Here is a 27,826-nt window from a genome sequence, read left to right as displayed (position 1 = left end):
TTGTTATGATGAACTGAGAAAAGACAGAAAAAAATAGAAAATTTTATTACAACATTTAACACTGCATCGGGACTTCTAAATATATGCTGCTATTCTACTTTTAAAACCTTTGTAATTTTCCTGTTGATAACTGTTGCTAACGCTGCGCTACCTGAAGACAACGAATTTTCTCTGAAACTGAATTGATCGTAACGAATTTAATTGAACTTGACGGAGTGCGTGCTTCACATGGCAGCTAAGAAAATGCCTAATGCGTATTTATGTTTTGTCAACTAATTAATACTTGGCCTTCTTTTTTTAAGGTTCAAGGTGCTATAATAGGAGCGTCCATATTTGAAACAATTATTGGATTCACAGGCATTATTGGCTTTCTGCTCAGCTGGATAACTCCTCTGGCTATTGTTCCGACTATTTCTCTCGTTGGGATATCCTTATTTGCTGAAGCTGCAAATTCAGCCTCTGGACACTGGGGAATAGCTGGGTTGTAAGTATCAAACTGTATTTGATGTTTCCTTCACTCCCTTCTTTTTTTTTTGGGGGGAGGCATGTACAAAACATTCTACGGCAATTTAAGCCTTTCTTTCAAATCTGTGCAAAAAATTACTTATTATCAAATAGTGACTGCCCTTTGAAGATCTGGGCAAATCGCGATTTATTTTTTGCATGTAATTTCCTTAAAAAATATAAATTCTATAGAAAAAAACCCCTTAATCTATGAATTAGAAATATTAAAAGAAATATTTAAATTAACAATTTAAATCATTTTCCTGTTGCTTGGTTTTTAGTGATGCTTAGAGCAATGCGTAGTATAAAACATGGTAAACTATCAAAACAGCATACTTGATGCAAGTGAAACATAAATTTTAATGGGTGTTGAGTTTAACAAAATATATGAACAGGACATGTCAACCTGTGACATGTGAGGAAAAAACATCTGATGAATAACAGATGATTCATTTGACCGTTGTAAATTACTGCGTTATGTCAGGGGACTCTATTTTGGCAGTTCATTTACGTCGACAGGTACTTGGCTTCGTGGTAAATGCTGCCTGGGATACTCTGCTAAATTTCTTCTCTCATTCCAGTCTTCGACAGTTATATTCCACGTCAGGACTCCTTGTACCATATTGCTGTATCACACTGGAGAGAATCACAACTACTGGCCCCTTCGACGACCAGAACAACACACACTCCAGTTAGACACATCGAGGGAGAGAAGTTTTCACATTTTTCCTGGCTTCTACTGCGGAATTGCGTACTTCACTCGCAGACGCAAAGGGGAATGCAAATTTCCCAACATTTATTTATAGCCTCAAACTTCCAAACTGGAGAGGAAAAGTTTTTCTAATAAGAATAATGAGAACAAATTCTGTATTAAAAAAACATTAGTAATTAAGCTAGGGAGATTCAAATTTTCAAAATAAAAGTTTTAAATATCAGGACACGAATAAAATGGATTTTTTTTAAAGACACGATGATTTAAAAAAATGATGAGGACAAATTATATAATAAAAATTAGAGGACAAAAATTATAAAAAAAATTTAAAAAGAATGAAGAGAAAAAAATGAATTTATACTAATGGACTGGAAAAGATCTAAACACATTATTAAAAAAGTAATTGTGGAAATGCTAATAAACGATTAAGTAACATATCAAATGGAAATTATTGGATATATGTTGTACAATTCAATTTCTGCAAATACATACTTTCTAAAAACTATAATATTAATAAATTAATTATTGTAAAGTTTCATAAAGATTATGAAAATGCCCAAATATTATTCCTGATTTAGACGATGAGGATGATCAAATGATGTATTATAAATCACATTTATTTGGCAGATGGTTGGAAAAGTTTTAGCCCAATTTAAACTTCAGATTCAGATTTTTTGCGAAAAATTCCATCTTTTCTAGGAATTACTATTTGTAAGAAAATGGGAAAATAACCTGTTAAAAGAAAATTCATCTCTAATCAGAAGCTGAAGTCATTGAGAGAACTCTAACAAGGAATTATAAGATATATTTTAATTTCTGTTATTTATAAACTTTCTTATGTTAAGATATTAGAAGATAAAAGGGAAAAAAAGACATTTTCCCCCAATTTTCCGTATATATCTAAAATTAATCATTCTTCTTTTAGCGGAAGTAAAGTATGAATGTTTCTCATGAGGATTAGGTTGGACGCTTTTCAGGGGATATGGACCTTCATTCAGTCTCTACTAAAATTGTTTAGTTTAATATGTTCACTGCTTTCATTATTACCTTGATTTTGGGCTTATTCATGGACCACAGAGTATATCACAGTTCTAGTGATTTATATATTATGCATGCATAACCCGTTTAGAGTTAAGAATTCGCATTAGAAAATAGGAGAGGAGAGAATGTAATAAGACATAAAACAGGTAAATTCTTTGTTGACGTATGGGAATAAGATACACTATCATACTGTTAGAGTATTGCAGAAATTACTGTACTGTTATAGTTCTAATTAGTAACTCAGTTCCAGGAATAAAGTAAATGCCCTGAGAAATGCTGTTTCGTAAATTGTCACTAATGGACTTAATAATTTTATAGCCAATAAGGTAGCTATGCAATTGAAATGATTTTTCTTTTTCTGTTACTAACAATTACGTATTATTTACCAACGATTCAATATAAACACTGATAATAACAAAAACTATGAAACTTTTTAATCATTAGATGATAATCATAGGAAGGTTATATGCTTATCAGTAGCTAATAATAATAAAAAACATTATGAGCTTAACTGCTTCTTTTTCTTTTAAAAGAGTTGTTATTAATTTGAAATTTCTCTTTTATTTTTCAGTACTATCGTGCTTTTGGTGATTTTCTCTCAGTGTCTGAGGGACATAGGTGTTCCTTACCCCAAGTACATATCAAAAACAGGATGGAAAACCACTCAGTTCCCCCTATTCAAATTGTTTCCGGTATATTTTAAAATTTATTTTATACCATTTACTTTTGATTTAGTTTAAATTATGTGTTCTTATATTTACGTGACAGATCTTTTTTTTTTAATGGACCAACATTGCATTACATTTAAACTATATAATAATATATATACAAAAGGAATTATATAAGACGTTAACCAACTTTGGCCAAGAAAAAAAAAAAAAAAAAAAAAAAGAAATTTAAATTCAAAAGAAAGACAGAAGAAATTCCCTCCTTTTTCTTAATAAATTATTAGCTTTTTAATGCATAAAATAGAGTTAATAAGCTTACCTAATATACACTCATGTGCAAAATTAAGAAAATTTGCCCATTATATCGAATTTCTGAAAGTCTACTGGACAGATTTAAATTAAACTTGGAATGAATATGCATTTAAAATACAGAAAGAGATGTATTAATCAAAAGTCATTTTATGTATACATAATTAGCAGTAAAGCTCATAGTGCAGGGATGTCCAAAATGGGCATCTGAAAGCCCAAATTTGAAATTGGGAATTTATTTTATTATCGATTTCATATTTTGTAGAACTTTAACGAATTTTTGATTAACAAACTCAACGATTTAAAAGCGAGCAATGGCAACACTCTACGGGGAGGGGAATCTTTTTATCTCCAGCGCACGGAACAGTGTGTCGGAAATTCTAAAGATATGCTCATTTTAAAATTATTTTGCGGCATTGCTGTTGAACTGAATTTTATGGTTTAAGTGCGAGGAGCATGATATTTAATAAATAAAGGTAATACACAAAACGTTAAAATAACGCCCCTTTGGACGTAGTTTAAAATCTGAAGCCTTTCAGATATTTATTATTATTATTAAGTTGCCTTGAAATAACATCGTTCCTTTACTTTACATCATGCTTTGAATACCCTATAAAACGTACCACAAAAACAGCAGGTTCTTATGAATTTTGGAATGCTAATAAACGCACTATACAGTAAACACTTGCTGAGAATCATGTTACACACATTTCTTATTTTTTCTGAAATTTGCTATTATCCTAAAACATCTAACAATGCGATTTACTATTGTTTGTCTTAGAGACTGATTAAGACTGTAGTAGAATAAAATATTAGAGAAAAACAAACTAAATGATTATGGAATTAACAGTATTTTATAAAGTAGGTGATAGCACCACAAAAAGTGAGAAACAGAGCAGAGAATTTCAATATATAAAATAGGTTGAAGATTGGACTGTTAAATAACATTACTTTACTTTCTAAGTAGTAATGTTAAATAACATTACTTTACTTTTCTAAGTAGGTTCCCACTGTTACGCGTCTTTAGATCCAATGCAAAATGATAGTTTCTGAAGTTTCAGAATTATCCTCCTTTAAGTGAACTCCTTTTTTTCTACTTTTAAATGATTTTCTTTGTTGTCAATATTTGAACAAAAAGAAATTCAAAATAAATATCAAATAATATATGGTTTCCGCCAGAATTAATTTCCCTTTCTTATAGGTCATTTTGAGCATTTTATTGGCATGGTTCTTATGTGCTATTCTGACGTGCACGAATGTTTTACCAGCTGATAATCCTGCTAGGACTGATATTCGTTTAACCGTTTTGAGGGAAAGCCCGTGGTTTAAACCGCCGTATCCAGGTCTGTATTTAAAAATATAGGTAACGTAGTTTTCAAAATGTCTATGTATGGGTTAAGTATTTTTGATTTAGTTCAGCCTCTTTAACTAACCCTTCCTCAACCTGTTCAGAAATCCACCTCTCTTTTTTTCGACCAAGCACTCTAATTTCTTCGCGAAGCACTACAACTTCTACTTTGTTCCCTATACCGTTTGTTAAAGTTGGATTGAGCCCAACGAAACTGCAGTCAGCGATAATTTCTTGCTTATCTGTTTTACGTTTTACGATTTTCATTTATTTGCTGGTAAGTTACACAAAGTTACTGCCTCAGGTGTCTTTCTTCAGTGCCCTTCTTCAAAATATCTGATTAATTTTTTTTTGATTGTATTAAATAATTAGTGTGGCATTTAATTTTTATGTCTTATTACCAAATACGATATAGAAAACAAAATGAACAATCAAAATTACATATTAAACTGGAGCTTTTCATTACCAAATGCAATTAAATGCGTAACAAAAGAAAAAATCTTTTTCCCTTAATCAATAATCAAAGGGTAATTAATATCTACTGTTTCGCAATAAAAGATATTTTTTGATATAAAGATGTCTTTCAAGATCCATCTCAGCATTTCAAGAATGTCATTCAATGCAGGGAGCTTTATGTTTTGTTTGTTCCTGCTAGGTATCGTATACATATTAGAACGCCATTTAATTTACCTTAATTTGATAAAAAAATATAATCTATTTTGTGTTCATAATATTCGCTTAAAGATTTTTTTTATGCTTAGAAATTTATTCCTTTGCCTTTTAAAGGTCAATGGGGTCTTCCTACATTTAGTACTGGAGCAATCTTTGGTATTCTTGCTGGCTCATTAGCATCAGCCATAGAATCCGTTGGAGACTATTATGCTTGTGCTCGACTGGCAGAAGCACCTCCTCCACCGAAGCACGCTATCAACAGAGGCATTTTTATGGAAGGAATTGGCTGCATAGTGTCAGGTTTATTTGGAACAGGAGGTGGTGTTACATCTTACAGTGAAAACATTGGGGCTATCGGTATCACTAAGGTAACTTTAATTTGTTATACATTTATTACTTTGGAATCGTAAGGTAACTTGAAGTTGTCTAATTACATCGATCTGTGCATTATTGATTAGCCTGTGGATGTGTGTTGGGAAAGTATTGTGTAAGAATAAGACAGTGTTTAGTGGTTGCAATTCTTATAAGATTTAAGATTAATGGGTCACTTAACTGCTCTTGGCCATAAAAAATGTCAATATTTGAAATGTCAATATCAATATTTGAACAATCCATATTTGGAACACTTTTTATCACATAGACATTACAGAATCTCTTCGTTGCCGAACACAAAATATGGAGTTTGAACGGAGTTACACGAAATTTCAAAACCTTCAATTTCATTTGAATCCATAATTTGCTCATCACATGCGAATTTATTTTAAACTATGACTTCCAGTTATGTAAAGTTAGCTGTAAAAAGTTAGGAGGAACAGCTGCAAATTCTGTTTCTGATTTGGAAATGCCATCAGTAATAAAGAAATATTGTGTTAAGCAGAGATTAATTAATAGCTCTTACGAGACCCGAAAAATTCCAGGAATGTTTTTCATTCTATTTAATTCTTTTCACCCACCAGGATTTATTAAATTGAAATCTATTGTTTAACTTAAATTTCCTGTACTAAATAGCAGGATCTCAGGCGGAAAGTATATATGCCGGCTATACCCTTTCAAAGCACAACTTAAACTATCTAAGCCAGTATTTCCAAGCAAATATCTTAATTTCGAAATTACAAACAATTCAATGATAGCAAAGTAAAGCTAATAAGGCAGCATTACTAGATATAATCATTAAAGTAAGACATAAAAAAATCACAGCTCTGAACATTTATTTACGGTATATCCAAGCAGCCTCAACACCGCATGGAAGCTTCGTATTTAAGTGACTTCCGAACATATAGCTACATATATTTAATTGCGAAAAACTTATAGTGATGATTATTGTTTTTAAAATATGTTCATAATGAAATAAAGTAAAAGTTTTCAAAATCGGCTATTATGTCATAAGTTACATTTTAGAATAGCCAAATAATTTAATTTAAAATATGCATAATTTCATAAGCATTTTTGCTGGATTTCCTAACACGTCCGAACATATAGCTACATATATAAACAAATAATAATCTTTCTTTTTCAATACTGAAGCTTCTTTTATCTTAAAATATTTTACTCTAAACGGTTTCCTTTTCTAGGTTGCAAGCCGCAGGGTGATTCAGTACGGGTCGGTTCTTATGATAGTATTTGGTCTGCTAGGAAAATTTGGAGCACTGTTTATAACTATTCCAGAACCTATCATTGGAGGCGTATTCTGCATCATGTTCTCGATGATCACTGCTGTTGGTTTATCCACTTTACACTTCGTAGATTTAAATTCATCTAGGAACCTTTTTGTTCTCGGATTCTCTATTTTTATGGGCTTATGCATTCCTAAATGGTTACAAGCTCATCCTGGTGTTATTAATACTGGTAATAGGTTTTTTTTGTCTCTCATTTCATATTTCTTATTCTGTCATCATAACAATAAAATTTAAAAATATAATAGTAACCTTAGTATATAATGATTTTTCTCTAAGAAATTTTCTTATGAAAACCATGTTCCTTTTATGCGTAACACATAAAAATATATTTAGTTTTATTAATAACCCTTAGTTATCCTTCTTATTGAAAACCTTCAATGTGTCTAAGTTCATTTATGGGAGAGCATCTTAAATGCAAGCCTTTTTTCCTCATTAAACACGATCAAGAATATGAATTGTATATTTAGCCATCTGCCCTATACGATATCCAATATAATACGATGAATTGTGAAGTTAGTTCATAAAGTAAGGTAATGACTTTCAGCATCGTATCAGGGGCTCATTATATATTAATGTCTCTCTCTGAATAAATATCATAAAAGAGAAACTTGAATATTGTGAAGGAGATAACTAATTTTTCTAACTAAACTTGATGAGTCAAATTTATATATGAAAGTACAACAAATAAAAGGAATAGTTTACTCGTAATCCCTGCGAAAACACCGTTTAAAGTAAAGCAAAAAGAATGATACATGATGATTAAGTATGTTGGGATACATCCAAATTGCCCTTTGGAATATATATTTTTAAAACCCACATTGTGTTACATTTACGTAGCCCAAATCGTAGTTTTAGTCAAATTAGACCAGTTACGTAGCTCAGATCGTAGTTTTACAGTAATTACTTAAAAAACTTGAACAAACATCATTTACAAAACATCACTTAAAAAACTTGAAATTTCAAGACTTTAGGTTGCGGTCTGAAGAAGAGTTTACCATTAAATGTTTTTTTTAATTTAAAATATGAAAGGTTTTTAAAATGTCAAAAATCATATAAATATTTCTTTGTTTTTCTTAAATATATACTGTTGCTATACTGTTGCTAACTCATAAATAATATATACTGTTGCTAACTCATAAAAATAAATCTTTACAGTTGAATAAAACTATATATCTCAACTCAAGAAAAGTTTCAATTAAAAAAAACGCTAGCGTTTATATCCGCATTTCTTTTTTGAAAATAAATGCATATAACCAGAAGTACGTGAAAATGTTAAAAACGGGGGAAAAATTAAATATATAAAGAGGCTTTCAGTCTACGTGTTACTATGAAGTTTCATCCGGAAAAAAAAAGTTAGAAATTTTACAATCGACCTCTTATTCTTGTTTAAAACCATATTTATGACTCTCGTGATATAAAATAACACTAAAAAATCTTGTTAAAATGCCCTGATAAGGTGATTTTTAGTTGATTAGCTTATGCTGTAATGAGGAATACACAGTTATCTATCGTCGATTAACAATCATATATATTTATCACGAATATGATTTTATGTAAACTGGAAACAATAACACCCTGAAGAGTTTTTTTTCCCTTGAATTTTTAACTAAAATTTCCATTTATTTTTCAATATATATTTTTTTAAAATTTGGAATAAATAATGAGAACTAATATCTTCCTTTTGGGGGGCAAATTAGGTAGCTCCATCTTCGACCAAATTGCAACAGTTCTCATGAGCACAAACATGCTTGTTGGCGGATTTATAGGCTTCGTGTTGGATAACACTATTCCTGGTAAGTTTCTGTTTTTGTATTATACAGTTGGATTAAAAATCATCATATCACTTCACGTAACTTAATGTTTTCCTTTGAAAGCAAAGAATACAAGACTGAAAGTACAAAGTGATCGCAAAAAATTTCGTAAGAGTCTATAGCAGTGGTTCTTATAAAATTTTGGATCATTTACTCCTTTCACCATTGCTAGAAGACCATTCCCCCTTCTTTTCCAAAACTTTAAAAAAGCATATATACATTTATTTAGAATTAGATTATTTTCTAATTTATTTTACAAATTAAACAATAAAAAGTAAAGAAAATGTTTGTAAATACCAAAATTTGAATAAAAGTAATTTTTTATATTGATAATCTGAAACTAAGTGAAAGACTCACCGCATTCCCCTCCTAAAACTATGAAATCCCCCCTCCAGTCGAGAATTCTTGGTCTATGAAGTTAATATTGAGCGATCGTAAAATCTCCTGACTATAATTTGAAAATATTATTAAACGATTAGCTGTTACGAACATAATTTTTAGAGAAATTATGCCGAACTGTAGATATTATTTAAAATTATTTTCGTATTCTTAGAAGTGATCCCTTGATTTCCTTTGTAAAGCTGCAATGTTTCACGGTAAAAAGATTGGTAGACTGGTAGAATTCTGTCTGATTATTTATAAAGCTACTGCTAGGTTATGCACAAAAAATGGTCACATTTACATGCAATTAATTCTTTTAACCTTGCAACGATTAAAATAACCAAGGGATATTCCATAATCTATAAACACTTGGTTCAACGCATAATCACTTTACAATCTTTTTATTTTACCTTTGGAAAACTTCTGAGAAGTGCCCTTTGTCAGTTTGCAATCAACGGTCCAGCCGTCATATTAACATATTTTTTAAAGGAACTTTTGCTTTTTAGATACTTTAATATCTTGAAAAACTTCATTTGAAACCAGTACATCTTTGGCACGAAAAACACACTGTTTATTGCCTTTAATTCCTGTGGGGCTTTTAACCCCCAAACGAGTTATTCTCCTCTTTTAAAAGAAATCTGAAAATTTAATATCAGCGGAAATATCTGAATACGTTATACTAATACAGCTAATGATATTTGATTTCAAGGACTTTAGGTGATTGAAACTCATTGTCTAGAAGAACCCGTTATTCGTTTCTAGTTCTCAGCCAAATAATTTGACGCAATGCGTAAGTGCAGAATGAGATCTTGAGAAGTATTTTAAATATATTGTTACACTAGTTTGTAAACCTTTTGCCTGCAATAAAGTTTATTAAATTTAGAAGCATTTTGCAATTTGCCTCTTAATAATCATTGCTCATATACTATGTAGAAATCATCCCATTAATGTGAATTTCAAAAACTTAAAATAATGTCAATCAGAATATTTCATTAAACAAAAAAACAAACAAAAAAAAAAAATGTGTCTATAAATAAATTTCCTAACAAAACGTATTTTTTATTTATTTATAGGAACAGATGAAGAAAGAGGTGTATTAAAATGGAAGAAACACGAGCACGGCAATGCAGATCTCACAGTGTCCAAAGCATCTACATCTTACGATATTCCATTTATAACACCAATGCTTCGAAAAGTGCCTTTATTCAGTTATTTACCCATTAGTCCTACATATGATGAGGAAAGTGTTCAAAGCAGGATTTCTTACCTCAGAAAATGTATGAAGTCACAACGGAACTCGGATGCTGCATCCTCTCGCATATAATGTGATAGCTAAAGCTATTCAGCTTGTAATCCTGATATCTGGTTATATCAGTAGGTATTATGACAGAATGACCAAGATGGATTTTTTACCGATATTTATAAAAATTATTAGTTCATCAGCTGTGTAACCTTTTAATGATGCAAACTATTTAATTCAATATAAAAATTAAATTTTTAATTGCATCATGAAAAAGTTTGCCACCATGTTATAACTTAGCTGTGGCATCATGCACAGCTTAAATATTTTATTATATATGTGTTTTTGACATCACTGTAAATATATCATTTATTTAAAAATGTGCTACATATATGCCATTGCCACTCAGTCTTATCAATAAATGCATTCTCTATATTTTGCTTAATTCTTAATCTGTGTTTTAATACAATTATAGTTACAGCAATTTCAGCATCTTCAAAATCAGGTAAAATGCATTTAATCAAGCCATTAAGTCTATACGTTCATTAACCGTAAACCAACTCTTGAAAACGCAAACAATGTTTTATTTAACTCAAACTGTTTGGTTGATTGTTATTAATTACCTGTTGATGAAGAATCAAAACACATTTTGTTAGCCAGTATTACAAGGTTAGTTTTAGACACATTTACAGTAGTCGAAAAACTGCGATAAACACGCTGAAACAATCAGCAACACAGCCTTTGGGGTATAACGGTGAAAACAGCCTCACAGTAAAGCACTAAAGTACAGCTCTCAACTCGGTCGATCGTTCTCAAGCTAATCTCTGAACTCACGATACCACTACTCTCTCCGTACAGGCAGAGTATATATAGCTTTACCTACCTCCGATAATATTCTCGGAAAAAGCGCTAAGAATATGATCTAGAATGATCTCGCTCCGTCTGTGTCATATCGCCTATTTTGTCGCCAAATGGGCGATTTCGCGCCAAATCTGGCAACTCTGCCTTTTCCTGCCACTTTCTTGCAACCCTAATCGCACTTTGCAGGGAAGCTATCTCACCGCAATTGGGCATTTCGCAACAATATGACAAAAATTAATTTTGAAATGACACAACTTCAGATAGATTTATTATAAGCACATAACTGTTTGCGATTATTCTAATACTTTAAATTACCAGACACTCAAAGTAACCATAGAGACTGTCGTCCCGTCTGCTTTTTAACTGGAACAACAACTCAAAGTAAAATATTAAAATTAAAAACAGAATTTCGCTAACCTGCGCGTAATCATAACTCATACTGGTATTAAATTATATGTAAAATGCAAAACAGACTCTCGCTTCTGAACTTAGGCTCGCCCCTAAATATTCAAGATGCAACAGCGGCTATCAGAAGCTTAAGCTGATAAATTAAATGGGTCATCAGAAAAGTTCAAAGTAAAGTAACATCAACCTAAGTTGCAAGCGCTTCCTAAAAACATAACTTTGAGCTTATTTAAACCTTAACTAATTTTGCTTTATGGTCAGAGCTGACTAAATCAGAAGTGAAAGTAAAACTGAAATAATGAGGTAATTGGGTTAATTAACATAAAAATCTTACAAATCTTTTCAGGACAAAAGAAAGAACTAAATTAAAAAGGAGTGAGTTATTAATTTACAGTTTTATCTTACATAGGCATATTAACAAAACATGCATTCGAGTTCGCTGTGTGTAGAAGATTTCTTGAATAATTTTTATTTCCACATTTTCAGGAATAAAATCAGAAGCATCTTAAAAATTTCTTCATTGTTCATAAAATTTATATAATGTAAAATTAAAATAGAACTTTTCTAAAAACAAATCCGTCTATAGAGATAAGCTCGAAATACAACTTGCTTCTACATAACTCCAGTATCCATTGTGAAATGCACATATCTGAAAGTCTGGCACTGACCTTTCAGTTACCAAATATCATGAATCAGGATCACGTGTCGAAACGAAAATAGCAAACGAAACGCTTATGTTTATGAAAAAATAATGCTGTTTCATCTTATTATATTTATTCTAAAGCCAAAGCTATTGCACTACACAGTATTGACTGCACACTTTCACCCACAAACCTGTTTATAGAAAAAGACTCTCATTTATTTGTATCACTTAAAATATACAATCAGCAACTGTTGCTAAAATATCGTCGTGACGCATTTAATATTACGCATATTAAGAAATCAGAGTAATTGATTATATATTTTTACATTCTTTAAAATTCATTTTCTGATTCCGCATATTGTTGAACCTTTATTCTTAAAGTCTAAATTATTGAGTACAGAGTATTACTTTAGTACGTTTCATTTCAATTATAACTTTTCATTTCCATTGAAAACAGTGAAACCGCTGTTATTATTTTTTTACGTCTATTAATCAAATATGAAATATTCACACATGTTTGGATTTGGAAATACACTTCCAGAATGTATCCGGTTATATTAAACCAGATAAAATTATTTGTTCTTCCTAATTGCACTCATTTTTCCTGAGCTTTCAAAAAAGTCATTAAATACTCTCGCGTGCAAAATTAAGAGAATTTGCATATTACGCCTATTTTTACTAAACGTATTGAACCTAGGGCACTAATTATACCACCGAAAAATTTTGCAAATATTCAGAATCGAATACATAAGCGTATACGTGCGTGTCTGCTGAGCTGTGATTGTGGAGAGGATCTAAGCGCACGAGGGTTTTCAGCGATCTGTACACTCATACTCCTCTGCGTCATTCGCTGTATTTCTCGTAAATTATGTAAGGTATTAGGTAAAATGAGTAGCCACGAACGTATGGATGACGGAATGATATGGAGAATTGTCGTTAGACTGGAGGCAGACCAATCACAAACGCAAGGGGCTACAGAGCTCAGTGTATCGTTATTTGGCACTGTCAGCTCGTGAAGGATTCCTGCAGCTTCACAGCTCTCAGATGAGCTGTGTACTAGCACTGGAGCCTGCGTTTCACAGTCTATAGTTACCCGAAGGCTTCATGAGGATAGGTGTATGCCAGAACACCAGCTGTCTGCGCCCCGCTCACTGCAACACCCAAGAGATCGTGTTTAACATGGTGCAGACAACGTGCCCCTTGGACCAGACATTATTGGAGCACCGGGCTTTTTAAAGATGAGTCGAAATTCAGCCTGGACACCGATTCTCGCCGTACCTGTATTTAGAGAGAGTTTGGAACACGATACCATACCTCCTTCATCAGGGAAAAGGATCCGTATTCTTCGCTCATCAGCGAAAAGGATCCGTATTCTTCGCTCCATCAGGGAAAAGAATCGGTGATGAAGATGTAATGGTTTGGGCAGTTATTATGTTGGACTTCCGCACACCCTTGCATGTGTTTGACAAAGGCTTTCTGGTTGCTATGAAGTATAGAGAAGATCTTAACGCCCTATGTTAGACTTTTTAGAGGCACAGTTTCTTAATGGATGACAACGCTTGTCCTCAATAGGGCTCGGCTTGACGACGATTATCTAGAATGTGAGGATATTTGCTGCACGTATTGGCCAGCCAGAACTCTTGACTTCAACCCTATACAGCATGTCTGGGACGCTCTTGAGAAAGCAATTTCATCTCCACTCATTCCCCTCCGAGAACAATCCCGCAGTTGCAAGCTGCGTTGCTGCAGAAGTGAGATCGAATGCCACAGAAACTCCTCAGCTCCCTCCTGTCCAGTATGCCGTTATGCTGAGCGACCTGTCGGTCTGTGAGAGGGAACCGTAGCCCATATTAGGCTCATTTTGAGTTCGATATTGCAATTTGGATTTTGGACATCCCACAACTATCAGCTTTACTAATTAACATGCGTACATAAAATGACATAAAATTTGGTATGCATTTACATTTTTCTGTTATAAATGTAAATTCATTCCAAATTTTAATAAAATATGTCCCTTAGTTTTTCAGAAATTAGACATAATGTAAAAATTCTCTTAATTTGAGACGGGTGTTCTTTAACTATACGATTTTAACACCAAGCGATGAAAAGATGAAAGAATATTCATCGAGGTCTAGGTGTAGTTAAATAAAAACAAGTATACAGCAGAATCTTCTACAGAAGAACAAATTCCAGATGAGCCTGGAAAGGTCAGCTTTGATCATTATAAAATAATTGTAAGAAAAAGAATCATTTGTGGTGTATTTAATTATGGCAAAGCACACTAGGGCTATCTGCCTAAGAGGAGGGATGCCTTTTGTGGAGGACTTTCTAAGGGAAACTGGCTCTTATACACGTCACACATGGGGAAAACCACGAAAACACCCATGCAGCCAGCCCGTTCGCGGGATTCGAACCTCGGACCGAACTACCGGTGTTCAGCGACTTTACCGCTAGGCCGCTGGTGGGCCAGAAAAAGAATCAAGCAAAGAGAAACAATTATGCAGCGGTTTAACCCAATCTAACTAATTATCTTTCGAAAGATTATGTAATTTTATCATCAAGATTGTAAAATACGTCTAAATTCACTATAAAGAAGCAGTATGAAATCAGTACTAGAGAAAGTATGTATACTGTAAATAAAATTTTAAGTTGAAGCATATGTATATTGTAAGGGCTGAAAAATGCGATTCAAATTCCTTTAAAATTGAATAAAGTATGTGAATCAAGTATGTAGCAGTTTTGAATCAAGAAATGTAATGTATGTGAGACTAAGATTATGTAGGTAAACCTAAAAAAAAATCATTATTATATTCTTTTCTGTTGCTGTGAAGGATCTTAAGTTTTACTAACGTTTATTTTATTTTAAATCTTTACTATCACTTCTTATTTTCTACTTCCGGCCTGAATTAAAAGCTTTAACTTATTTATGCAAATTTGTCTTGCGAACGCCAAGTACTTAAGTTGTGGCTTTTTGCCAAGCAAGAGAGAAGAAGAAGGAGTTAGTAGAAGCAGACCGCTTGCCTTAGCAGTTTTACTCGGTTGCTGGTTGCCTTCCAGGCCAGAGGTTTAATCCTCTTGATAATTTTAAACGTATCGTAGCGTTAACAGTTCTCTGTACTACATACGGCCTTTCTGTTAATATACGGCCAATCTTCACGTAGACCCTTGTTTATTAATCCAAAGTTAGTTTAGTTAGAATTTAGTTAATATTTTTATATTCTTACGTTCAGACCACAAGTGGTTGGTCTCTGTATTCCGAAGTCCGGAAATCATTGTAAAGAGAGAAAAATAAAGGGTTTCGTATACCCTTCCTGTGTATCTTGTCTACTTCCCACATTTATTGAACATAGCTTTAGTAAGCTCCCTGTTCCGAGTCAGGTCATTGAATGTTCCCCAAGCAAGTAAGGAGGAACACTGAACCTGATAGCTGTTGTTATTTCTCCCTCAATTCTACTCAGCTCACAAGTGAAACTATAAGCCTAAAAAAGTAGTAAATTAGTGTCTCAGTTTTCCAACATGCTAGTTTTAATAGTGCGCAAATATTTTACAGTTTTCTAAAACGACAAATTTTGCAAATAATTTTGTAATATATTTTGAATACAAAATATTTTCGATCTTAGAAAGTGAAAGTACTTGACGTAATTTTTAGTACATTCTATATTTTGCAATTTTGCATAAATAATTTTCCAAGGAAGCAACTCGCCTTTTTCTAATATTGCCTATGTCTGATAGATAAATTGCTCTTTTCCTTATTTGCGAAACGTAAGCAAAATAAATTCTGTTCCAAACTGTTGTAAATCGTTCAAATTTTATATTCGTTTATCTCATAATCAAACGGAAATACGTATGAAAACGTAATTCTGATGTGAAGTTACTTATTACTCTAATGCAAATTCTAGCATTTGTAATAACAGGAGGTTAAATATTTATTGACTTTAAACGATGAAATGTTTTTTACTGTACACAACGACGTAGAATGCTATACTGATAAGTTTGAAGAAACTTATTTAAAAAACACCTATTTATATTTGTATAATACAATGAAGAAAACTTTTTATGATCTTTTTGGAACAGCCAGAACTTGATACTTCAATTTAAAAAGAAAATATATTAGTATGAGAGAATTCGAAAACATAAAGCTAAGAATTAAATAACATATAACGTCATATTAATGCAAGACATGTAGCATGATGTAACTTATCTATTTATATATTCGATATTTAAATGTCTCACGTTAAGTAGATGCACTACAGGTGAGTCAGAAATTTAGTACGCCAATTTCTGGAGCGTGAAGAAAATGAAGATTTTAATTTTTTATAAAAAGTTGAGCCTTTTGTTTTCAATTTGATGAAATAGGTTACTGCTAGGTTTACCGCAGTCTTTATTTATATACATGGTATATGAATGCTATACGCTGTAGAGTTTGGTAAACTGTCCTTCCTTCAAAAACCTTTTCCACATTCTTGAGACAATGTTTTGTGCCACATTGAAGCTTTTAATTACTTGCGATTGGCAAGAATTTACTTCAAACAGTCCAGTTATTCTACCTTATATTATATCATTAAGATGCGGAACATTTATTGAGCAAACCTTTATTGCGTTTTTATTGAGCAAGCCAAAGTAATCAATAATATTTATTAAGCAAACCTTTAATACCTTTTTATTGAGCAAGCCAAAGTAATCGATAGCATTTATTGAGCAAACCAAACTTTAATACCAGTGCCTTTATTCTTTAGCTTTCGTTTTTTTTCCTTGCAAGGCGTTTTGCATTTGGATTACAGCTATGAGTGCCATCTGTTCGCAGTGGTTTTTAGCATAAACACGCACATTAATGTAGCCGAGTTAAGTCAAATGGCCAGTTGACATGTTGGACGAAGGTATTATACGAATTCAATATTCCCCTTCATTTTTTAATATGTGTACGCATGCGAGTGTGTATGTGTGTTTATGTCTGCACGTGAACTACAAATGCTCCAGGAATAAACTCAGAATTTTGAACTACTCGAAAAAGAATTTAAGTACAAATAATAACAAAAGTAATTTGATAGCTACATGCTTGGTAATTCTCCTAAAAGTTTTGTGTAAATGAACCCATATATTTTATTTGATGATGTAATATCTTCCACTTCATTTCGTGTTTTTAAGTAAAATTTAAAAGTTTCCATTTTATAATCTGAATTGGTTTTTTAAATACGTACGTTTGTTTAAGCTCTGACCATGAATGGTCGAGTGGAGTATATTAATAATTTGTCAAAAGTTCTACACGCAAGTGACTGGTTGAACTGGCTGAAGCAATGTTCTGTAATTTTCCGCATGTATAATGCGAGTACAAGATAAATTCATCTTCCAAAATTTTCCGCGAAAACATCCGTCGCACTTATGCAGACAGCATTTGCCTTGCAGTAATCAATTCACCAACTGTATCATAAACCCCGCAATATTTTTTGCTAATAAAAGCACATTGATATCAATTTTAATACAATCTATATTCAGATTTTGAAAAAGAGTTGTTATTAATGTGGAAAAAATTCATTATAGTCAAGATTATAGAAAACGTTTTCAAAGAATATAAACTTAGTGATTAATGAAAATATATATGACAAAATTTAGCATACTCTTGAGCGGAACGCATGCTGTAGACCAAAATAATCCATAAAAAATCTAACAAATTTATAGCAAGGTAATATGCGGGAAGATGTAAGGATTTGCTGACATTTGGAAAAGGTAATGAAGCATTTTTTATTTACTTATAAAGCTGAATTTTTATGAGAGCCACACTTCGTTTGTTTGGAAAACAGTATTCTAAGGAGAATATTCTTGAGATTTAGATTGAATTTCTTTGCTATTCGTTAAATTACTTTCGTATTAATACGAAAGTAATTTAAAGTAAAACTTAAATATGAAAATGTTAGAAAGAGATTATATTTTAGGAAAATTTCTTTGATGTTTTAAATAGATTCTGAAGCTATACAGGAGAGAGTTTTCGTCATCCTTTTGCTGCTTTTATTCTTATCAGAAAAACTACCTCAGAAATTTTAATTAGAGAATATTTTAAGCATTTTTGGTACGGTTTTTCGGATAAACCTATTATTTTAAAAATAATGGGCTAATTGCGCTAAATTATTATTATTATTATTATGGTAGGAATTGCACCAGATATATCACAGAAAGCTTTTTTTAAGCTTAACTAATGGCTTTTTTTATTTTTATCAGAAAAAAATGTCGAAAATTTAATCGCAATATTTTAAGCATTTTTGGGACGACTTTTTAAATAGGTACATTATTTTGAAAAGACACGATAATTGCTTTAAACTATTATTTTTTCCTTTGGCAGAAAATATATCAGATAAATTAGAATTTTACTATTTTCAGGGCAAATTTTCTTTTCTTAAGTTGAACACCCCGAGAACTTTTGATGTAACATGTATTTAGAGCTACAGCATTCAATATTATCTTCCTTCTTCATCTGTAAGAATAAACATGATAAAGCGTGAAATTTCAAAGAGCACTCGTGGTGATTAATAAATCTCAATATCGGGTCTACTGCTAGCAGCTACGATTAGAAACCGTTTCAAAAATGGCGAAAAGGCTTGAGGAGGGCATTTCTGTAAGTGCAATTTATCTCATTTTTACGCAGAAATAATATTCGGCAAATTTAATAAAATCCCTTAACGGAAGCTGTAATTCTTGCTGTGAATATTTCCATTTACTGATGTGCTGCGCTTATAACCGCATCGGTCAGCAGATCTAGAATAACATTAATAAGATAATTTCCCAATTGGTTTTATTAGCACACTAACAGTAATAAAATGCAAACCATTATTAGTACAGTATATACAAAAATAATTCAAATTTGTTTGTTTTGCAATTGTTATTTCTTTGCTCTGCAATAGTTTGTTATTTGTTATGTGTTTGCTTCTAAACATGTATCCATTTCATTAAGAGATGTAATTTAATTGCTTACGTTTACGTAAAATGAAAGCTCCCCACTTCCCTGTATATCATTAAATATTGCTTTCTGTAACTCTTAAAAATGAGTAATTTAATGTACTCTGATGCTCATGAAGTCCTGGTTGGAAAAAATATTAATTAGCATTTTGGCTCCAGCTTAAACGGTCGTCCATTCCTCTCTTTTTTTAAATTTTCCCAGCAGTTTAATGATTTCGATACATATTCACCTGTATACAGGGTGTTCGAAGAAAGTGTCTACGAATCTATTTGCTTAAATATTGGCCTCAGATATGTATTTTCATTTATGAAACTTCTCGAAGTAAAGTAGAAACTTTTGTGATTTGAGTTTCAATGTAGGGGACAGGAAGGTTTTGTAATCCAGTTAGTGAAATATTCATTGTATAATTTAGTTATACATTCACTATATAATGAACACGTTTATATAATATGTTCCTTATGCTGATGCTTTTGTTTCTCTTCGAAGATCATATAAAAAGTTAAATTTTATATTTACAAAACCATTTTACCTCAGAGTTGAAGCTAGTAAAACCTTTCATTTAAAGCAACTTTTGAGTCTTATAAGTGTGCTTTTAATTAACAGATGTGTTTAAATAAGAAGTTAGCAAAAAAACTTATAATTTACCTCCGGAGTATAGAATTCAAATTTTTCTTAATATTAAATGTGTTATCAGTTTTAAAATTTATTTAACACACTAAATTCATAATGACTAATAAAATGTAAATTAATGCACATGCTACATTTTATTTTGTTTAAGGTAATCAGTGATTTTTTGGGGGGAGGAGGCATTCTGTATTTACAATGTGATTTTCAAAGCGAACATAAAACACAGAAATGAATTTGAAATTTTTACTGTCATTATAATGAGTAAAAATTGCTTTTGGAGTTTTTAACATACTTCATGCATCACTAAAATTCAGTAACGAAAGAACTTTTAAATTTCTTAATCTTTTAATTCTTTTTCGGTGTCAATATTTTTTTTTTCTATTTTGTTTGATTCATCCCATTCTGCTGCTGCCATTTCATCAATTAAAATGTATTCATTATCGATTCTTGTATAACATTTGGATAAAACACATTTATTAATGTAAAATGTGCATTAAAGTAAATTAATTTCAACGCTAAAATCCTACAGATCTTTTACAAAAACCAGCTTTTGTAAAATAACTTATAGTACTTGTTTCCCTTAAGTTCTTCCTATGAAATAAATATTAATATCATTTGCTAAATCTGTTGCAGATGTCAAATGTTCTATATTTGAAATTATTGATTTGACAATTAAAGATGTTAAAAGATGCTCTAAACCAGTGTTTCTTAACATTTTTGGCACAATGAACCACTTTAAAAATTTTAAATATGTCACGGTCCCCTCTGTGAAAAAAAAATTGCTTAAACGTCATTTATTACAAAATATATTCTGTTTCATTATTTAATTATTTTAATATTTTTATTTCAATAGTATAAAAAATTTGAAGAAATTAAAATTTTTAATGTGAAGGCTGTTGCTGCTTTTCCTTGATTAACAGATTGAATTGAGGGATGTTTTTCGACAAAGCAACGCGCATATCATGTTCGACATTCAGTCTATTTTGATGTTTTGTTTTTATTGTGACAAGTGTGGAAAATCCTGCTTCGCAAAGATATACTGTAGCAAACGGAATAATGGCTGCCATAGCTCGTTTTACAAGCAATGGGTAGGCTTCTCTTAAAGAACACCAAAACTCTCCAAGAGTTTTTGAATCAAAATCCATTTTTAACAAGGACTTTGTTTTCAAATCAATTAGCTCATCTTTGGCAAGGTTCATGTCATCGATACAGTCAATATCACAAAGAAAAGGATTACGAATCCACAACTCATCTTTTATATTTATTCCATCCGAATTGAAATATTTTTCAAATGAAACTTGAAGTACTTCCAGGTGTTCACAGATTTCATTTTTCAAGTTATTCAATAACAAACTATCTTTCCGAGATCCATTTTCAAAAAGGACTTCGTCCAATATTTGAAAGTTTGCATATATCCCATTTTGAATTCTAATTTTCCAAAGGGATATTTTCAATAAAAATGCTTGTAGTTTCTCAGTGGCATCCATAATTGTTGTATCAGGCCCTTGAATTGAAAGACATATATCGCTCATGTGGTTAAACATGTGTGCCAAGTAAGCCAATTTACATATAAAATCTTTTTTCTTGAAATATTCGAAGAGAGAGTTATCGTTTTCTTCTAAAAAAAAGTGATACTTCTGTCTTCAACATGAAAATTCGTTTCAAACTATGCCCTCGTGACAGCCAGCGTACTTCCGTGTGGTACAGAAGTACCTCATGTTCTGCATTCATTTCTTGACACAGTGTTTTAAAAAGACGATGATTAAGAGCTCTACATCTAATAAAATTCACTGTTTTAATAGCTATTGACAATATTTCTTTTAAGCTGGTTGGAAGAGTTTTTGTAGCCAGTGCATGTCTATGTAAAAAACAATGTGTAACAATAACATTAGGAGCCTCTTTTTTTTACCAAATGGGCAAAACCAGATTTATTGCCAAGCATCGCAGGTGCTCCATCCGTACAAAGTGAATGAAGTTTTTGTTTCCAGTTGAAGTCGCGTTTGGAAAAGGAAACATTTAAAATCGTTAAAACATCAACTGCCTTTGTAGTTTGCAAAAGAGGCTGACAAAATAAGAATTCTTCTTTGATAGTATCAGCAGAAACGTAAAGAACAAAAACAAGAAGTTGACTACAATTCGAGATGTCTGTAGTTTCATCCAGTTGCATACTAAAGGGAAATGGCGATGCTTTCAATTCATCGATGATCTGTTTCAAGATATTGCAAGAAATTTTAACTATTCTTGAATGTATCACATCCTTGGACAATGGAATAGCCTCAAGTTTTTTTCTCTGTTCCAGTCCACAAACTAATTCAACCATTTCCAGCGTACATGGCTTAATTAATGTCTCTCCAATAGTATGCTGTTTCCTACTTTTGGCAATACGATATGCAACTCTGAAAGATGTCTCAACCAAAGGTTTTTGTGAAATACCAAATCCAAGTTTGGTTAATGTTCCAGATTTCGAAAACTGGACTTTCTTCTTTGTAAAAAATTCTAGATCTTTAGAGGCATTTTTAGGATGAAGATATTTGAGATGCTCTATCAATTTTGCCGGTTTCATACTGGCATTTGCCAAAACTTTTCCACACAGAAAGCATTGTGGCTTTTCAACACCGTCCGATTCCTTCATGCAGCAGAAGCCATATTTTACATAATTTTCATCATACTTCCTTTTTTTGAACATTTTGGGCTACAAAAAAAAATCAAACAATCAAATGAAACATTAAGAACAAACATTAAGACACACACACACACAAAAAAAAAAAAAACTTGAAAAAAAAAACTTTAATTACAACTTATGAAAAAAGTAAAACAAATATTTTGTTTTAAAAATTTGCAAGAACTTTGCGGAACTAATTTTAACGTCACTTTATTTCCAAGTGAAGTAAAATTCAAAGGCTACTTTGCGTTTCTACAAATTTCAAATTTTATATGGTTTGCGAATGTTCTTTTCCTCGTATTGTGGAGGTCTCTATTATTGAGAAATGGCAGACAGACGGCTTACAGAGGTTGCCCGTGACAAAAAAAAGTTTTTTTTTTTAAATATTGATGCAAACATTTAAAAAATTAGGAGCAGTCGGCGGACCCTCAAAATATGACCCAATGACCACCTTGGGGGTCCATGAAAAACAGGTTAAGAAACACTGCTCTAAACGAATAAAGGGTTGCTTCGTATAAAATCTGTATTGCTGATATAGTGATGGATAGTGAAAAGATAATCATATTTTCTGGTTGCAAATAGGGAGGCGATATTACATTCTGAGTACATAACATAATATTCCTTTTTTTAAATTGAATTAACCGATCAAACATAATCTGTTTAAGCATTGTAATATGCAATTAAATCTATAATAAACTGGTAATTTGATAAATATGAATTTTTAAATTAACAGCAGAGTCGAGATGCTTTGCGATTAATAAGTACTTTCCTATTCTCGTCAACTCTTTTAACACAATGTAGCACAATTAATCGTTTTTTAGAAAATTCTTCTCCTTTAGATTTTCCTTCTTATAAAGTGGTTTTTCTGGGAGTGATCGAAAGAATAAAACTTTCATCAGGATTATGAATAATTTTTTTTCAGAATATTCTATCAATAAACTAATCCTTTGTCTTCACATACTTCAACACTAGCATCTTCAAATTCATCGGAAAGCACTTTAAAATTTATGTTATGTCATACAGGTGGTGACAGGTGACGGAGGACGGGGACGCCTGGCGTATAACATAGGTAAACAGGCATATGTCCCACGTCCTCCACTATCTCGAAGAAGCAACTCGCTGGAGCCCCGTGAGGCTGCACCGGGAGTTTACATGGCCATACAGGTGCTAGATGTCGGGTAGTTTTTACATAGGACGTTGTTAATAACACAAAGTAACTTAAAAAGAATATAAAGGATAGCATTAAAACACTAGAACACTCAATATAAGCTGAAACACATAGATATACAAAATTAAACGTAAAAGCATAAAAACACACTCGTAATTACGTAACATAAAGACATAAAAACACACACTAGAATACATATCATGACACATAGAATACATATGGAAACACGTAGAGCACATAAATGCAAATATTACACACAGAAGAAACATATGAGACATAGTAAGGTGTGCGTAAAGCAGTAGCGCTGTGCGGAAATATGCTCGGTTCACATAATACATAATGTACATACTTTCATTAGGAGCTTCTGTTGCATGAATTACATATTTCGTTGCATACACTACATTCGTGCATTGTACGGATATTATATATTTCGATTTACGATAACACATCATTCCATTGGGTGCCCAGTGCTTTGCACTGATAAACATGTCAGTAACATTATTTCTGCAAGTTGGTGGCTATTGAAAGCAGATGTTAACACGAGGCTCGAAATTGAATGTGGAATGTGTATTACAGAATGTGTACATACTGCGAATATCTAATCGTTGAGTACATTGTCTGCAGTACCATGCTACTGTGGCTCGCAATTGTCTTGCCCTAGGGCGTTGATTTGCTGTACAACTGCGCAGATGCTCCTTATAGCTGGCGGGTGTTTGATTATGAAACGATAGTAAAGTGTTTTATCATTCGTTGGATGTGGTAAGTGGTGGTTTGTTGTTAGACCGCAGTCAAATAGGTAGTGCTCGGGAGAACCTAGCATGCCACAGACACAATTGTCAGATGCTGAAATGCCATGACGCATAAAATAAGATGGAAATGGGCCATGACCCGTTATGTACTGTGTCAGTGGGGCTATTGTTATAAGACGTTCCGTGTCTACCTTTGGTAGGAAGTTATACGTCCTTCTCCCTGTGTCGCAACTATTCCATTCTTCTTGCCACTTTTCTTTACAGATATTACGCAGAGTTTTCTTGAGGTGTGAGACGGGGGTAGGGGCTCTTATAGTTTGAGCGTGGATGTTGTTGGCAGCCTCATTAGCCAGTCGGTCTGCGACGTCATTCCCTTCGTTGTCGGAGTGTCCTTTCACCCATACCATGTTAAAGCGGGCTTGATGATTATTGCGTAAAAGTTGCTGTATATCTATGATGATGGGTGAAGTGTGGTGATGATCCCTGAGTGCGTGTAGCACTGACATTCTGCCCGTGTAAAAAGTCGCATTGGTAAGGGAAAGGTTGAGGGCATGTCGTAGCGCATTCAATATTGCTAGTGCCTCTGCTTGGAAGATACTATTGCTGTTAGTGAGATGTCCTTTCCATTCCTTTACTAGTGTGCCATGTTCGTAGTGAGCAAACGCGCAGCCCACTCCCTGATCATGTTTTGATCCATCAGTGAACAGTTGTGTAATCGCAGAGGAAGTGTGTTGTCTGGAGTGCGATTGCTGATGTTGGATTTTGACATGGATCCCTCTACCTTTGATGGCAGGGTGGATGTGTTGCACACTGCCAGGGAGTTCATAGTCTGTTGTTCTGAACGTAATTCCTGCATATTTGGCTTCTTGTCTGTGATGGGTGATTCGTACATAGGTAGCCTCTGCCTCTGCCTCTGCCTTTATGTGTAATGGCAGCAGGCCTGCAAGTATCGTGGCGGCGCTGGACGCTGTTGTGCGATAACCTCCGCAGATGTTTAATGCAAACGGCCGTTGAATTGTGGTCAGTAGCTTGGTCTTTCGGCTGCTCATTGGTTGTGCCCATATGACTGGGCACAACCAATGAGCGTAATGTTTGCAGATTTTGCAAGACGAGTTTCGAGGGCTCATTTTCAGGGTTCATTTGCACTTAGGCTGCTGAAAAAGATGGTTCTATATTTAAACCATCGAAATTACTCCTGCAAAATTTATAAACATTACACTGATGTTTGCTATTTAACTTATCTATACATTAGATGCTTTAATATTCCAGTATCCAAAATTCTAAAGCAGCTCCACGAGATTTTTCCTAAATTATGCTTCCAGAAATAGGAATATTTCGTTAACTAGAAAACCATTCACATACTACTTGTTCAACAGCTACATTTTTTGTCTGCAAAATTTTCTTTTATTCCCATTTTCACACTATTCTTTCAATTTTTTTTTTCAGTGAAATATTTTAATCTGAATTTTGCTAACAGAAAATTTTATTACAAGTGTCCTTATTCTATTATGTACTTTATTTAGCCATATTAAATACATTTATATTTTTCTGATAGATAATGATCTTTCTCTTTAATTTCATATTTACTCTTTATGGAAACAATTCTAAAATTTTTAATTAAATTAAGATTTAAAAAAAATGTAAGCTGGACTAGGAAGAAAACATCCCACACTTTTAACTGTATAAACATTATTTGTTTTGTGAACAGTGAATGAATAGACCTGTTTAAAGAAGTGAAGTCTTAAATTTAAGTTTCACCCATTTAATTTCCTACTGACAGAATTTAAGAGAGAAGAAAGACTGAGCTCTTTTATTTGAGAATAATATCCCAGCTCAACAGCATAAAAATTAGGCTGAGTGGGTTTAACTGAGAAAATATGACAAGTTTAAGTGAACAAGGCTAGAGTATATTCAATAATTTGATAAGCGTTCTCAACAAAGAGTAACAATTTCTGGAATGTAAATTTTTGTTGCTCTTGTTCTTACTTGTGAATGTCCTTAAATGAAAGTTGACTTTGCTATGTAAAATTATTAAGTTTTGAAGAGACCAGCATGATCTTAATAATGACTGTCCTTTTCTGAGAGGTGTCCTTAAGCAGAGGTTTTACTGCATTTGAATAAAATTTTTTACCTTATTTTGAGAAACTTTTACCTTTTACTTTTTTTTAGTGCAGCAAATTACTCCAACTTTTATGTAATTTTTACATGTACGTATGTGTATTTGCAAATGGTTTCTCATTTTATAAGCGAGAAAATAAATGAGTTAAAATTGGAAATTCAGCCAGAAACCCACATATCTGGCACATAAATTTACAGAATTCTAATCTTTATAAACCTGGAAGAATTTCTTTGAAATAAGCGTGTTGGTTCCCTTTGATTTTAAAAGACTTAAATTACAAATACTAAAATACTGTTTTGGAATACTTTTTGTATTCATAATTATTGGATGGCAAAAATCAATTATGAATTAATATTAATGTTCAAAAATAAAATTAACTTACAGTGAGTAATTAAAATCTAATTCCACTATCAATTACCAATGAACTGCTAGATACAGTAAATAAAAAATTAATCTTATGTATGGTGTTCATTTAGATGAGTCTTCAAGCCAGTCCAGATTTATCACGAGAGACAGAACCTGATGTTTTATACAAACTGGAAGACACTCCTCCCATGTATCTTGCTATCATACTTGCTTTTCAGGTATGTGTATACATAATCTATACTCACACCAAAAAACGTTATGCTTGCAGATGATACAGCTTGGACATATGATATGCAAATGCCCTGATTTTACTCGTTCACAAAATTCTTTTATGATACTAGAGACTTATATACTATGAAAAGCATGGATTCAGGCTGTTGAAAACGAAAAGCTGTAATTTCATCCACGGGTTAGAATCTAATCTATGCAGGGTGCTTTGAAAATACAGAAAGACAAGTGTCATTCCGAAAACATGAAACAATTTATTGAAGCACATGAAACACATCAAATCAATACGGACGAACATCAAAAATAAAAACGTTGTTTCACGTTTCAAACTAAAGACAAACTATGATTCTCATACATTCTAGAAACTGACATCATTCTACCCCAGCCTCAATTCTCTTCACTTTGCAACACAGGCAGTCATGTATGATTAATTTAGACATCAGAAGTCATAAAATAATTTAACTCTTGGTTAATTTAGGATAACTTCTAGATGTGCAAAGTGCCTAACAAGCAAGCCTTACATTGGAAATGAATCCACGTCCCAGATTTCGGATTGATAATCAGCCTGCTCTAATTACCGCACCATACGGGATGGATAATTATTTTAAAAATATATCGTGAAATTGTATTTTTCTTTAGTAAATACTTCCATTTCTATTAAATTTCTAATTATTGACATTTTTTGCA

At 32.5% G+C, this 27,826-nt stretch overlaps 2 protein-coding genes across 9 annotated transcripts in view; both read left to right on the top strand.

The window, feature by feature from the left end:
• Positions 1-10,797, top strand: part of LOC118193401 (solute carrier family 23 member 2-like) — a 48,635-nt gene extending 37,838 nt beyond the window's left edge. For all 5 annotated transcript variants that reach the window (XM_035364481.2, XM_085808906.1, XM_085808903.1 and 2 more), the window contains 7 exons: positions 303-484; positions 2,829-2,949; positions 4,436-4,577; positions 5,369-5,622; positions 6,826-7,099; positions 8,628-8,723; positions 10,196-10,797. In XM_035364481.2, coding sequence (XP_035220372.2) covers positions 303-484; positions 2,829-2,949; positions 4,436-4,577; positions 5,369-5,622; positions 6,826-7,099; positions 8,628-8,723; positions 10,196-10,446 — 1,320 coding nt within the window. In that variant the 3' untranslated portion in view covers positions 10,447-10,797. The remainder of the gene's footprint in view (positions 1-302; positions 485-2,828; positions 2,950-4,435; positions 4,578-5,368; positions 5,623-6,825; positions 7,100-8,627; positions 8,724-10,195) is intronic.
• Positions 10,798-18,751: 7,954 nt separating this feature from the next.
• Positions 18,752-27,826, top strand: part of LOC146992982 (solute carrier family 23 member 2-like) — a 35,974-nt gene continuing 26,899 nt past the window's right edge. For 3 of the 4 annotated variants that reach the window (XR_015038969.1, XM_085809218.1, XM_085809216.1), the window contains exons 1-2: positions 18,752-18,878; positions 27,022-27,129. Coding sequence is in view for 3 of the 4 variants with exons in the window: in XM_085809218.1 (XP_085665344.1) it covers positions 18,849-18,878; positions 27,022-27,129 (138 nt within the window). In the remaining variant the exon portion in view is untranslated. The remainder of the gene's footprint in view (positions 18,879-27,021; positions 27,130-27,826) is intronic. The other variant, XM_085809217.1, reaches the window with a different exon arrangement.

Source organism: Stegodyphus dumicola, chromosome X2 (assembly GCF_044657685.1).
Source record: "Stegodyphus dumicola isolate Sdum_Otavi_A_Nest chromosome X2, ASM4465768v1".
NCBI classification, from domain to species: Eukaryota; Metazoa; Arthropoda; class Arachnida; order Araneae; family Eresidae; genus Stegodyphus; species Stegodyphus dumicola.
The sequence above is the reverse complement of the archived record's forward strand: the minus strand, read 5'-3'. Positions and strand labels throughout refer to the sequence as shown.